At 35.8% G+C, this 14,886-nt stretch overlaps 1 protein-coding gene across 12 annotated transcripts in view; it reads right to left on the bottom strand.

Annotated features, from left to right (window-relative positions):
• HUWE1 (HECT, UBA and WWE domain containing E3 ubiquitin protein ligase 1) overlaps positions 1 to 14,886 on the bottom strand; it is a 127,375-nt gene that overhangs the window by 85,886 nt on the left and 26,603 nt on the right. For all 12 annotated transcript variants that reach the window (XM_080910429.1, XM_080910436.1, XM_080910439.1 and 9 more), the window contains 3 exons: positions 10,821 to 10,919; positions 10,130 to 10,336; positions 6,821 to 6,973 (listed from right to left, as the gene is read on the bottom strand). In XM_080910429.1, coding sequence (XP_080766555.1) covers positions 6,821 to 6,973; positions 10,130 to 10,336; positions 10,821 to 10,919 — 459 coding nt within the window. The remainder of the gene's footprint in view (positions 1 to 6,820; positions 6,974 to 10,129; positions 10,337 to 10,820; positions 10,920 to 14,886) is intronic.

Genomic DNA, 14,886 nt, shown 5'->3' with positions numbered 1-14,886 from the left:
TGGTATGAATGAGAATGGCTCATATACACTACCTTGAATACTTGGTAAGGATTAGGGAAGGGATGGATGGCTTTGGAGAAGATGTCACTGGGAATAGGATTTAAGGTCTCAAAAGTCCATGTCAAATTCAAGTAGCTCTCACCTACTACTCCTACCACCATGCCTTAGCCACAGTGGTCATGAACCATAACCCTCTATAACCATGAGCCCTAACTCATTCATTCACAAGTTCCCTTGGTTGTGGTGTTTTATCACAGCAATAGAAAAGTAATTAATACACACACTAAAAATATATAAACACTTTATCTTTCCTCTATCAACTGGCTAAAAACAAATTTCATAGCAGTGATAATAATGAAAACAGCAACACAAGAACTCCAAACACTCACTTATTACTAAAGTAACGAATGCATTTTAAAAACAGTTCAGAATCAATCCATTTCACAAGAATTTTGCAAACTACCTTTTGGTATTAAGCTTACCAAACCCTAGCCTATATTCAACAGCTATAAACAACAGTCCACATTACTTAAGTAAGGAGAATGAATCTTGATGCATTAACAGTGTTTGATTATTTTGGTCTCTGAAGGACTAGCTCAAAGAACATGCTGCTAAATTTGCTTAATTTGGAACTTTACTAAGGGCACAGACCAAATGATGAATACAGTAAGCAGTTCCTATCCTGGGACAAGGCACATAATACATAATACATTCCAATGGAGGTCAAAAATCAAGGTCAGGCATTCCTTAGGTGGTTTCACCTGGTTTTGAGACTAGGTCTCTTTCATTAGCATAGATAGAACTTGGTTAATTGGCCAGAGAGCTCTAAAGATCCACTGTTGATAGGATTATAAACTGGGCCAACAACTCCTGGTATTTTTATGTGAGTTGTAGAGATTCAAGTCAGGACCTGGTGCTTGCATGGCAAGATCTTTCCTGTGAGCTATCTCCCCAGTGTTCTCTATTTTTGATGTGCCACTTGTCTATTCAAAGGCAAACTGTAACCTAAAAATTATATACCTACATTGATATAATACAATGTATAAAAATGGATTGTAAAACTGTAAAAAAATATAAAAAGAACAGCAATAAAAACAAAAAGGAATATGGGAGAAATAAGAACAAAGTTTGTGTACTATTAAAAAGAGGCACAGGATGTATATCACTGTGTGCTTACACAGTATACACAGAACCTTTGTTTCTTCAATGGCCCGAACCAGAATCAACAACAAAACAAATTAAACTGGTAGTAACTTAAAAGTATAATTTTGCAACTTAAGATATCAATTCTGATACCCAAGGCAATTAACAATGATTAGATTAAAAAATGGGGAAACTGAAAACCTGAACTAGACAACTAGACTTAACAGACATACAGAAGCTATGCAAGACTAGAGCAGATATTCTTTCCATGACATATCAAAAACACCTTCAATAGACCTTAAGCTGCAAAACAACCCTTAATACATTTAAGCCAAATCTGTCAATGACATTGTCATTAGATATTTGAAGAAAAAAAAATCAGAAATCTATCACAAAAATATGGAAAATCAGCAAATATCTGAAAAATTCATAGGAACATGGTAATTAATACTTCAATGGGGTCAAAGGAAAAAAAAATCACATGGAAAAATCATGAAATTACTTTATCTGGGTAAAATGAGAGCATATAATCCCAGAAATTAAAATACATACATTAAAAATTAGGTATTTCAAACCCATAGTCAACAACAACAAAAAAAGTATGTAAGAAAAAAGATTAAATTGAAAAACAATATGTAACAAAATACAAAAAAAACCTATAGCTAGATTAATCAAAGGGTACACTTTTCACAAATACATATAATGGGTTACCAGTGAAGAAATAAGCTAAATAAAAGCATGGAATCAAATATTCATTAAAATTATTTTAAAGCAACTATTGTTAATTAGACAAAATATTCATGAACAAAAAGTATTTACTATGACAACTGATTATAATAGGAAAAATGCAAATTACCCAAATAGAAAGAAAACCATAGATGCCATAATTTGACTGCATTCAAATTTTTACCTAAAGTTTACATAAAAGAAAGAATTGGGTTTTTTCTTTCATGGAAACAGACTTTCTTACCTCTATGTGGTTTTCTCTGTAAAATATACTTTTGCTGTACAGCCCAGACTTACCAAATAAACATACTCATGCTTCTGTTGATCAAGTGCTGGACTTAAAGGGGTATACCATGCCTGGGCTATTCTGTTATTCAATTATTTTATACATTTATGTTTTTGTTTAAGGCAGAAGCTTGAGTTTCCTAGATTGGTCTTATAATTGCTGTGCAGTCAAGTATTTAAATTTCTGATCTTTGAGTACTAGGAATATAGATATATGTACCACCACATCCAGTTTATACATGTTAAACAAGCATCTACCAACAAAACTATATCTTTAGTCAAATATATGTATTTCAAGCATGCGATTCTTTAATAGAGTTTAATAGCTCTTTGACTTAGCTTCTTATCAAATTGTTTCCTGAAGGGTAACACTATCTTAGTTAGGGTTTACTTCTGTTAACAGACACCATGACCAAGGCAAATCTTATAAATAACATTTAACTGGGGCTGGCTTACATGTTTAAAGGTTCAGTCCACTATCATCAAGGCAGGAGCATGGCAGCATCCAGGCAGGCATGGTGCATGGTTGAGAGTTCTATATTTTCATCGGAAGGAAGCCAGGAACAGACTAGGCATCCTCAGAGAGCTAGGAGGAAGATCTCCAAGGCCACCCCCAGAGTGACACACTTCCTCCAACAAGGCCACACCCTTCTAAGAGTGACACTCCCTTGGGCCAAGCATATGCAAACCATCACACTGAATTCATCTTATGTTAAAGTTGTCTTCTGCATAAATTATGCACACTCACACTTGTTCTCTCTCCCACTTTCTGTCCCTCTCCCTCTTCCTCCATGGTTTCTGTGTGTAGTCCTGGTATTCAAGAGATGCTCTGACTGAGATCTGAGATTAAAGGGATGCAACACCAATGCCATATATAAATTTCTTACATGTTTGCTGTATATGATTTGGAACCTATTGAATCATAAATCAAACATATTATTCTAATTACTATACTATTTTAAGACAGTTTAGAGCTTAATGAGTACTTCCTCACTGTATTTCTAGTATTCTTTTGGCTATTTTTACCAATTTCATAGAAGATATGAAACTCGTTTAAAAAAACCATATGGGTAGGAATATACAAAAGCTAGATGCTACACAAAAGATAGGTAAGTCAGATCAGAAATCTAAACATACAAGGCAGAAGCTTGACACAATTTTTCCTTCTATTTCCCCAACTAATAGAGCACTGAAAACACTCAGCTAGTACACTAAGTAAATAAAGCATGATATAAAATTATATTTGCGATAAGAAAATTTATCAAACATGACCACAACCAACTTTCTTCTATAAATTTCCAAATTTTGTTTTTAATACTTGGAAGCAAAATCTGCTTTGTTATCAAAACAAATGTCTATAATTTTTAGGAGACATTAAACAGGACTATTAAAATAACACTAGGCCTTTATCCTTTTTTAATCTTACATATTTGTACCATTTTCTCAGTTATAAATTAATTTTTCAAAGACAGTGTTTCACACTGTATCTCTAAGAAGGGTTGTGTATAAACTTCTTTAATGATACCAAGTGGAAAATATGGCAATAAATAAGGAGCAAGCAACAAGCTTTAATGAGATACCAGTTATGAAATAACAATTCTCCAACAACTCCAAACACCTAAGAACAGTAGATATTGCATCTCATAACTTTTTCAGGAACTAAAAGCCCATATATTTCCCGCCCAAAATAATATACATAACTTATAAGCCATGTCATACTCACCTACCCAATGGGGGTTATCATATGATCCTAGTGGGTATAAATCTAAATATAACTAGGGTATCAGTCATGCTTAAAACACCACTTTACAGGATGAGATGCTAATGTATTCATGAGACAAAAAAGACTTGATTTTTTTAAGATAAAATTTTATTCTTTTAAAAGGCTTATTATTTATGAGTGGACTGTAACTATACTCAGACACACCAGAAGAGGGCATCAGATCTCATTACAGATGGTTTGTGAGCCACCATGTGGTTGCTGGGATTTGAACAAGACCTTTGGAAGAGCAGTCAGTGCTTTTAATTGCTGAGCCATCCATCCCTCAAGCCCAAAAAGAAATGTTATTAAATGTTAAGATTATTTTCTAACTTTCTTTCAGATCGGTATCCTAAATATTATCTACTAAGTGCTATTCCTGTGTATCTATTACTTGGCTATCACACTGAATTTTAACATTTTTTTGAGATAAAGTATTACTATGTAGGCCTGGATGGCTTGGAATTCTTTATGTAGACCAGGCTATTATTGAACTCCAGCCTATTCCTTCTGAATGCTGGATTTTTAAAAGAGGTATGTTACCACACACTGCCAGTTCTATCATCTTCCTAGGAAATCAAGCGACAATCCCACTTCCTGCAACAAACTTTTAAAATAATTACTCTTAATCATTCCTTACATTGTTTTATTTATAATTGTGTGTGTTGAATAATTTGTGCATGACTGCTGGTGCCCAAGAATCAGACTTCTCAAATATCCCTGATCAGTCCTGAGGATTGGGTGTCTGCTGGGACTTGAACTCCAGATCCCTGTACTACAAAGTAAAAGACAAAGAACTATTTGGCATTTTGCTTGATTTTTTAATTTCCTTCTCCATTAGAATTACAGGTAGAGTTACAAATTTAAAACTTCTTTTTAAGAACTCACTACATTTTTACTGACTTAAGTATGTGGCATACACACCTTCATTCTATAGTATGCATGTAGAGGTCAGAAAAAAATATTTAGGTGTCATTCTCTTATCATATGGGTGTCAGCATCAAACTCTGGTCATTAGAGGTAAGCTTGGTGGCAAGCATTTGCTGAGCCCTAATATTTGATTGATGTGATAAATAGCAACGTATATATCTGGCTGTCCTGGAACTTACTATGAAGATCAGGATAGACTGAAACTCACACAGAGCTCAACCTGTCTTTGCCTCCCTCCTGAGTACTGGAATTAAAGGTTTCTCCCAGGTCCTCCTATTATTGTTGTTGTTGTTATTCTGTTCCTAACCCCACCAACACTTTCTTCCCAACAAGAGTCCCTACTTTCATTTTTCTGTGCATGGTGCATTTAATGTAACTCACGTTGCTTGCAAACATGATGTAATTTCATCAAATGATTAAGTTTTCTTTTGTAATCTAGACCCCATATTGAACTGTCTTGGCATTTCTTACAATGAGAAAACACTAAGATGTTTACAAAGCAGGTTTAATGGCTAGAGGTGTAGTTTAGTGGTAGTATTGTTCAACATGAGGAAAGCCACGTTTATCCCAAGCACTGATTTTTTTTTAAAGTGAAAGAGGGCTGGAGAGATGGCTCAGTGTAAGTTTAAAGCACTGACTGCTCTTCTTTCTAGAGGTCCTAAGTTCAATTCCCAGCAACTACATGGTGGCTTACAACCATCTGTAATGAGATCTGATGCCCTCTCTTCTGGTGTGTCTAAAGAAAGCTACAGTGTACTCATTTACATTAAATAAAATTTTTAAAAGTGAAAAAGAAAACAGACTGATGTCTTCATGTATGTAATTATAAATCCAAACGAAAAAAAAAATGTCCAAACATTAAAAGCTTCATTGGAATAAAGTGATTGGTTATTTTTCTATATTTCCATATAGGTCATGAATTTGTTAAACTTGTTAGTAATGAACCTAAAGTCGCCTGAAATCTGAGCCAATCTTAAGGTAACCATTAAATTGGCTATTAAAACATGCCTTTTCGTCAGAGTGTGCTAATACATGCCTATAATCCTAGCATTAGAAGGGCTCCTGAGTAAAAAACTTTAGACTATCTCAACTGTGGTAAGTTAAATAAGAATGGCCCCCATAGAAGCACATGTTTGAATGCTTAGCCCCCAGTTATGAGGTTATTTTGGAAGGATTATAAAGTATGGCCTTGTAAATAGCTGTGGCCACATCCCAGGTGTGCTGTTGAGGTCTTAAAAACTTATGCCAGGCCCAGTCTCTGCTCTACCTCCTGCTTGTAGATCAGGATGTAAGCTCTTAGCTATTGCTCTAATGCCACACGCATGACTGCTTGTCACCATGTTCCTCCGCCATGATGGTTATGAACTGTAAGCAAGTCTCCAATTAAATGTTTTCTTCTAAAAGTTACCTTGGTCATTATGTGTCTTCACAGCACTAGGACAGTAGTTATGAAGATAAAGATCCTGAAAAAAAATTCTAAGACAACTTCATAGCAAACTGACTATGGTATCAGTTAACCTCTAGGAATACCACACATCTTTTGAATATGGTTGAATTCTATAAGAAGTCTTGACTCAATACAATTTACCACCATTAGAAAATAGCACTAAGTGCTCTATAATTATCCTAAACAATTCTTAAATTCCCAGATGAGAAAAGTGGATATCAGAATTAAAGATAGGAATAAACCTTTTTTCCCCTTGTATACTTCTTTTTCACAAAGAATCCTTACTCTGAATTTCCCCCAAAGCAGCACCATCAGTTTTGAAGCAAGGATTTTGTTTCATGAGCAGAATTGATGAAATGTTTCAAATCGAATTAATTAATAGTTAAGAATGCTCATGCTTTTTGAAACTTTGTTGCATTGTCCCAGATACTTGTAAAAATCAGAAAGTTAAGGAAAGGATTTTAATTCACTTTGACAAAACAAGAAATGCTTGTTTAACTATATGTCTGATGTCTTCACCCAAGACTCACCTCTGCCAAGTGTTGCAGCCGCGTCAGTAGTGGAGTCCTCTTGTCAGATCCAAGACGTGTGATATAGTTTGATCTTTTGCTAAATACATATAGAAGGTTAAGGACTGCCAGCACCACTTGCATATCAGAGGAAGCCAATAAAGTTGTCAAATGCTATAAGAATAAAAGGGACAAAGTATAATGCATCAGAAACTTGGCACTAAAAACTTAAAAAAAATTTAATGTAATAATGTCAACATTAAAATATATCAAGTTGTTGAGCCACAATACAAAAAAAATATAGCCAATCTCTTATAATACATAATCCTACACCTTAAGAACAGATGGCCAGAAGGTTCAGTAACAGTAAAAACTGTAACTTCAGTTCTAAATTATGTGTCTCTATATAAGGAAGAATTTCAAGATAGAAATATTTTATAATACATATGTATAAGAAAAAATTTAAATTTCTAAGCATTGTGAAATAAAGCTAATTCTATGCTATTATTTCCTTTATGACAAAGAACTCATAAAAACTAAAGCTATCAACAACAGCTGTGTGCAATTATTCAGAATAAAACTATTAAAAGTATGGTACAAGGCTCTCTGCTCCTTCCTGTTCCAGAGATAGCCCCATCTTCTGCAGTGCCCGACTCATCCCTTAGATGTGAACGGATTTGTTCATATTGGGCACCTGGTTACCAGGGTTGCCTTTTGCTCTGGATCTGGCAAAGTGAAGATTATTGCCATCAACTACCCTTTCATTGACCTCAACTACATGGTCTACATGTTCCAATATGACTCTACTCGTGGCAAATTCAATGGCACAGTCAAGGCTAAGAATGGGAAGCTTGTCATCAATGGGAAGTCCATCACCATCTTCAAGGAGCGAGATCCCACTAACATCAAATGAGGAATGTCTGGTGCTGAGAGTCTACTGGCATTGTCACCACCATGGAGAAGGCTGGGATCCATTTAAAGAGTGGGGCTAAAAGGGTCATCATCTCCGCCCCTTCTCCCGATACCCCATGACTGTGATGGGTATGAACCATGAGAAATATGACAACTCCCTCAAGATTGTCACCAATGCATACTGCACTACCCTGGCTAAGGTCATCCATGACAACTATGGCATTGTGGAAGGACTCATGACCACAGTTCATGCCATCACTGCCACTCAGAAGACTGTGGATGGCCCCTCTGAAAAGCTGTGGTGTGGTCATCCCAGAACTGAATGGGAAACTCACTGGCATGGACTTCCATGTTTCTACCCACAATGTATCTGTTGTGGATCTGACATGCCACCTGGAGAAGACTGCCAAGTATAATGATATCAAGGAGGTGGTGAAGCAAGCAGCTGAGGGCCCACTAAAGGGCATCCTGGACTAAATTGAGGACCAGGTTGTCTCCTGTGACTTCAACAGCAACTCCCACTCTTCCACCTTTGGTGCCGGAGCTGGCATTGCTCTCAATGACAACTTTGTGAAGCTCATTTCCTGGTATGACAATGAATATGGCTAGAGCAACGGGGTGGTGTACCTCATGGCCTACATGGCCCCTAAGGAGTAAGAAACCCTGAACCACCCACCCCCCAACAAGGACACTGAGAGCAAGAGAGAGGACCTCCCTACCATAAATATAAATCAATGAAGTTCCGCTGTCCCCACAAAAAAAAAAAAAAAAAAAAGTATGGTACAAGTTTAGAAATAATGTGCCACCCCCCCAAGAACATTCACTAATATGTTAAATCAAATAATTGGATAAAATTAAAATCAGTATGCAATTGAGTTATAAATTAACAAAAGCATTTTTTTGATCATCTTAATGGTCATGGACTTCCTCTATTTCTTTGTCAAGACTGACTATTTTTCCATCCCCACTTGATAGAGGTAACACCAGACCTTTAGCTCACCCAACATTCTACTTCTTGACCAGTCATTTTCTGTTTGTTCTGATTGTTTCTTTCAGAAAATAAAGCAATGTGGTAATCAAGTTGGATTAAAAGAAAGTCATTCTTTTTACAGTATTTATGACCACTCAATTTAAGATTTATTTATGTTTGTCTAAATGTCTGTGTATCACAGATTTCTGAGCCACCATGTGACTGCTAGGAATCCAAACCTGAGTCCTGTGCAAGAAATACTCAACTGTTAAGTCATTTATCCCTTCAGCGGCCTTTTGACCATGGATTCCCTTGGCTCTTATAACAAGTCCCATCCACACCAGTCATCCATTCAACACAGCATGGATAGATATTTTAGAGATGCATTCCCATATACATTTTGGTCATCATTTCTATGATAAAGTTAACAATTAACGCTACATATACACTGCTACAATTTTAATATAATGCCCCCCCAATGGGATTGTGTTTGAACCATTGGTCAGCAACTGTCAGTTTTACAAGGGTGTAGAACTTTTAAAAGTAGGTCACTAGGCTTTGAGCCTTGGTCATTATAGCCTAGCAGTTTTCTGGTTTTCAGTAATAGTAGTAGTAGTATATGACTGCCATGAGCTCCTACCACTGTAAAGCTGCCTACCACCATCTTCAAAAGATAAAATCTGTCTCCTCAATCCATGAACAAAGTTAAAAACTTTCTTTCTTGTCAGATACTTGGTCACAGGAACAAAACTGATATAATTGTGATGGGTATTAAAATAATCTTGAGGTGAGTTTAAGTATTTACAAAGATATATTTAGGTTACATGTAAATAAATAAGGATGTAAATACTTCTGATTAAGGAACAGGTACTAAAACTAATCCCTACTTCCATGATGGGAAGAGTGTATATGTTTGGGCAAATGTTTTGGCAAAAGACATTGAAAAATTATAAGCACATTAATATAAGGAAATCAAATTATTTTTAATAGTGTAAAAAGAAAGGGCTCAGCCATTAAAGGCTAGGTTCACAACCAAAAAGAATAATTTGAAATACCTCTAATAACTTTAGACAAAGATTACTAAATAGTCCATAAAATGCAGGCACTATATTCTTTATGCCTTGAAAAGATAGAATAAGTATGAATCAGAGAAACTTTCCAATAAATCCTAAGACAGGTAATAATTTATGCTTATGAATGTGATATTTTATCTCTTTTCCCTTGCGGTTCTCAGGATTCAACCCAAGGGTCTATACACACTATGCAAGTGTACTACCACTAAGCTAAATGCCCCCCACTTACTACTTACTATCTTTGAAGCTTAAAATCATTAAGAGCTCCACAATGAAAAGTAAAGAAATCAACCATCAGAAACAGAAATTCACTTTTTTTTATGGATATACACGGTTATAATTAAGAACAGACCACATAGCCTTATATTCTCTTACCTCTATGGAACTATACAGATGCCGAGAAAAGCTGTACTCAATGAGCAAGGCTGTGAAGTTCAATACAGCCAATAGAAGCATTTTCAGCTGTTCTTTTTCTGGCCTATCACAGACAAGCATCCATGACATATTCTCCACTGTTTGTCCAGCATCTGCCAGAATTCCATCAAAGCGGTCCAACAGATCCACCCAGTGATATAACTCACACTAGAAAGAAGGATAAAGATAAAAGCGGCTTAGTGGAATGCTCTAGTAGTAATCTCAGTATTGAGGTGGCATGGATTCCAAGGATGGGCCACACAGTGAGCCCCATGATTAAATAGTGGTAATTTTAACACTAAATAGGTACTTTGGAGAGAAGTTTTATTAAGACAAAGCTTTGTTTTCATTTCTTCAAACATCAATCCATCCATTGTGAGGGATGCAGGGATCAAACTTGATTTCTCAAGTTACCACACTTGGCAATAAATGCTTTACTTTCTGAACTAACTCACACTCCCTCCCTCCCCACTCCCCTTGGCAACAATTCAGGTTAAATGCCAGGAATCAAGAGTTGTGACATATATGCTAGATACTCAAGTAACTATAGAATCAGGCTATTCCATTGTGGTTTCTTTTGTCATTATAAAAGCACACAAAATGATGTACTAATAGCTTGTTCCCTGTCCTCTGTTATCATGGGTTTACATACCTTGCCAATGTTCCATGTTTTGATTTGCTGCAGTTCCAAGAGGAGTTGCTCATCATTACAAACTTTGAGTTTGTCTATTAAGGCTCTGCAGTCTGCAGGCTAAGAAAAACAAACAGGGATTCACAAAAATGTTTAGGAATTAGAAAGAAACAAAGAAGAATGGGAAAAGTGACCCTTTAACTCACAAAGCAATTCAACTTTTACTTACATAAAACTAGATCTTTTAGATTACAACAGAAACCTATGAAGAAATTTCATTCCCAACAATCCACTATGCATTTGTTTAAATCTGAATAAACCTGCAAAAGCAAACTACTTGAAGTACACTAACAACAGAAATAAAGGAAGCTATGCAGCACTAAAAGCAAAATTAAATAACCTGCAGCATAGCCTAAAAGGTAACCAGAATGTCTGGTAATATTGAGGGGGGGAATGGCAGGAGGGAGAGCGGGAGAGAGAGAGAGAGAGGGAGAGGGAGGGAGAGGGAGAGGAAGAGGGAGAGGGAGAGGGAGAGGGAGAGAGGGAGAGAGAGAGAGAGAGAGAGAGAGAGGAAGGGAGGGAGGGAGGGAGGGAGGGAGGGAAGGAGAGAGAACTGGAGAGTGAGAGCACGCCAACCATCCTGAAAACAAAAGACTAGGACTGATGCACTGATTTTTTTCTACAATAATATTAAAGCTTGAATTAGAAAAGACCATAGAGCTTCTGAACTCTATAAAACTAAGATTCTATTCTTAATTGGTATTCCCATTTTCATACATTCCTGATAACGTGTACAGATGGACAAGACCATTATTAGGTATCAAGGAGTGGATTGAGAATTTATAATAAAAGGTCCTCAAAGTGTAAAGGAAAATGGGATAGAGACTGAAACAGAAATAATTCTATTTATGCACAACAGGTGGGAAAGTGTTAACACTTTAATTCTATAAATGGTGTCATGGAAATAAACCTAGCTTTGAAACCAAACAAATCTATGTTCTGCTTTTGGTTTTATGATTATTAAACTATAGTGAGTCCTAATTACTATCCATTTATTTACCAGGAAAACACAAGCAACCTAATAAGCTATCTTGAAGAGTATGTCCAAGTACCTGCCACTTAGCAAGTACACAGAATAGGAAATTTTTAAAAATGAGCACCCTGTCTTAGTACTTAAAGAACATGGGATTTAGATTTAAAATCATTCTCTCTTTAAATCTCAACATCTTCATTCAAGAGATTAATAGTTAAATACCACCTATATATCCAACCACGCTGTTTTGGAATCTAAAACTGGAAGAAGCCCCAAAGATTCCTATCAACTATAAGATATTTAAAAGTATGATATGATTTTCTTTAAGCCAAATTCTCAACTTTGCTAAGATCTACCTCAAATTTTGTGATAATGCTATATATGAAAAACTCCTAACACCAAATCCTTCTACAAACCAAACCTGACCTCTTTAAGTATGGATTGTAGGAAAAAACAGTAAAGAAAAAATAACAGAAAATATGGAGAATTTGAGCAACACCGATTCACATGGTTCTTCTATCTCTTCTCCATTTACTTGGATTTAGTATCAAATACATCTATATAAATTTCTAATGACATGCAGATAGGCTAATTCAATGTTATAATTCTGTGGGTTAGGTAAATACCCATTTGTTGTTAACATTTAAGTCTTGTAATAACTTGGTATGTTCACCATTACATGACATGTAATATATATCACAAACCTGGTACCCAAGCCAGATCTTGCTTGAATACAAGCAATATTGTTGGCAAAGGATATTATGGCTTTACCAAAAACTCTGCTTGACATCATGACAAACCATACATGGCACAAGTTTGCAAAATAGCCTAGACCTTTTACCACCTTCCCTAGAACTCAACCTCACTAACATTTCATTGTTGCCCAGTGCATACTTCAGAGGTTACCAAGGACTAGACTGAAGTAGAATTCTTAAAAATGTTACTTCCCAAACTCAAGTATCACGTTTCTCTATCTTTGTGGAAAGAAAAATAAAGCAATTGTTTCATTGTCTTTCTTGCTTAATTTCTTTCTTGTTTTAAGACAGGGTCTATCTATGTATCCCTCATTGGTCTTGAACTCAAGAGATTTACCTGCCTCTGCCTCCCAGGTACTAAAATTAAAATGTTTGCACCACCATACCCAACCCTTTTTGTCTCTCTTATTTTCAAAGAATCATCCTAACATCCTTTAAACTTGTGACTGAGACTTCTTGTTATTGCTGAATGAGGGATAGGATTAGGGGACAGGGAGAAGGGAAAGAAGACAGGGAAAGAAGAGTAATATGTGCAGATGTCATCATGCAGGGTTGGTTCTCTTCACCTTATATTCTAGGTGCTGACCTCATTGAGATTACATTCTAAGAGACTTTTACCTGGTAAACCATCTTATGGGCCCCAAAAAAACCTTTCCTAATGTGGTAGCCCCACCCCCAACACAATTTTTCACAGGGTTCATCTATTACACACATTTACATCTAAAGTGCTTGTATTTTCTAATCATAAGGTTTACTTAGCCTTACAGTATCTTTCCTTTCTCTGTACATAAAGGCAAACCAAGTAGGACTGTCCTGACTCATAGGAAAAGGCAAACCATCTGTCAGTTCAAAGCTGCAACCAGGATTTACATGAATTTGCTCCTATTATTGAACCTATGGGGTAAATCCTCTTTATACTGCCAATATTCTAAGTGATCAATGAAAGAAAAAAAGAAACATTTCTTAAAAATAAAACCTAGTACTGACACCAGTATGATAATGAAAATTTTTTCATAAAAATAACTTAGTACTGATACCAGTAAGTTCAATGAAATAAAAAAAAAAACTTCTTAAGAATAAAACATAGTACTAATACCAGTAAGAGAAAATGAGAAATCTCCATTGCTTGAGTAAAGTAGGCAACTCAAGCCCTAAAACATATCTAATCAGTGACTTTATATTCTAAGTGATCTGATAGAAGCTAGGAAATTTACATAAGTGTGACTGTAAGAGCCTTATAATTCACTTAGCATAAAAAATAAAATTTGCATTTCTCTGATCACCTTTAAGATAGATTCTTTCTAGTTTACTGGCTTTGGTCCTTCTCTGAAAGGTTTTATGCCCATTTTGTCATTGGGATATTCATTTCTTCTGACTTAGCATAAAAGATATTAACTACTTTGGGTTACAAATATTTTCTCCAGCTTGTCATGTCCTATGACTCCCCCACACAACTGAACTTAATTGTGATATTACAAAATTGTAGCTTATAAAAACAGCACATAATTAACATAATTTGGTGAGTTTAGATAGATCCATACAGTCATTTTACTATCACCACATTCCAGGTGAAAAACACCTCCAAGTTTCTTTGTGGCCCCTTTTGTATGTTTGTGTATTTTTTAAGAACACTTAACAAAGTTTATCCTCAACAAAATTCTCTTTTTATGATGTATTTGTTTATTTATTTCATGTATGAGTACACTATAGCTGTCTTCAGACACACCTGAAGAGGGCATCAAATCCCATTACAGATGGTTGTAAGCCACCATGTGGTTGCTGGGAATTGAACTCAGGACCTCTGGAAGAACAGTCAGTGCTCTTAACCGCTGGGCCATCTCTCCAGCAAAATTCTTAAAGTACACAGCAATTTACTAGTAACTGTAAGTTCTGAAACTTATCCTTTTTCTTTTCAAATAGGGTATCACTATGAAGCCCTGAACTTGTGATTATTTTGCCTCAGTCTCCTAAGTGCTAGGATTAGATATGAGCCACCATACCCATCTTTTTATTCACTTGTTTTACTAAATTATACGTAGCCATAAAACAATTCCCACATTCCCTCCCCTGATAACCAGCATTCATTCTGTTGCCTGCTTACATACCTTTTGACTATTTTAGATGCCCCATAGTAGAGGAATCATGCAATATGTTCCTCTGTAATTAACTTATTTCACTTTCCATTCTTCTGGGGAGGGGTAATTTAAAATATATAAGAAATTCTTCAACTTCATAGTGAAAAACCCCCAAATAACCCAATTTTAAAGTGGGCAAAGAAATTTGAAAAGACATATAAATG

This window comes from Micromys minutus, assembly GCF_963924665.1.
Source record: "Micromys minutus genome assembly, chromosome: X".
NCBI classification, from domain to species: domain Eukaryota; kingdom Metazoa; phylum Chordata; class Mammalia; order Rodentia; family Muridae; genus Micromys; species Micromys minutus.
This window is presented reverse-complemented; position numbering and strand designations above follow the sequence as displayed.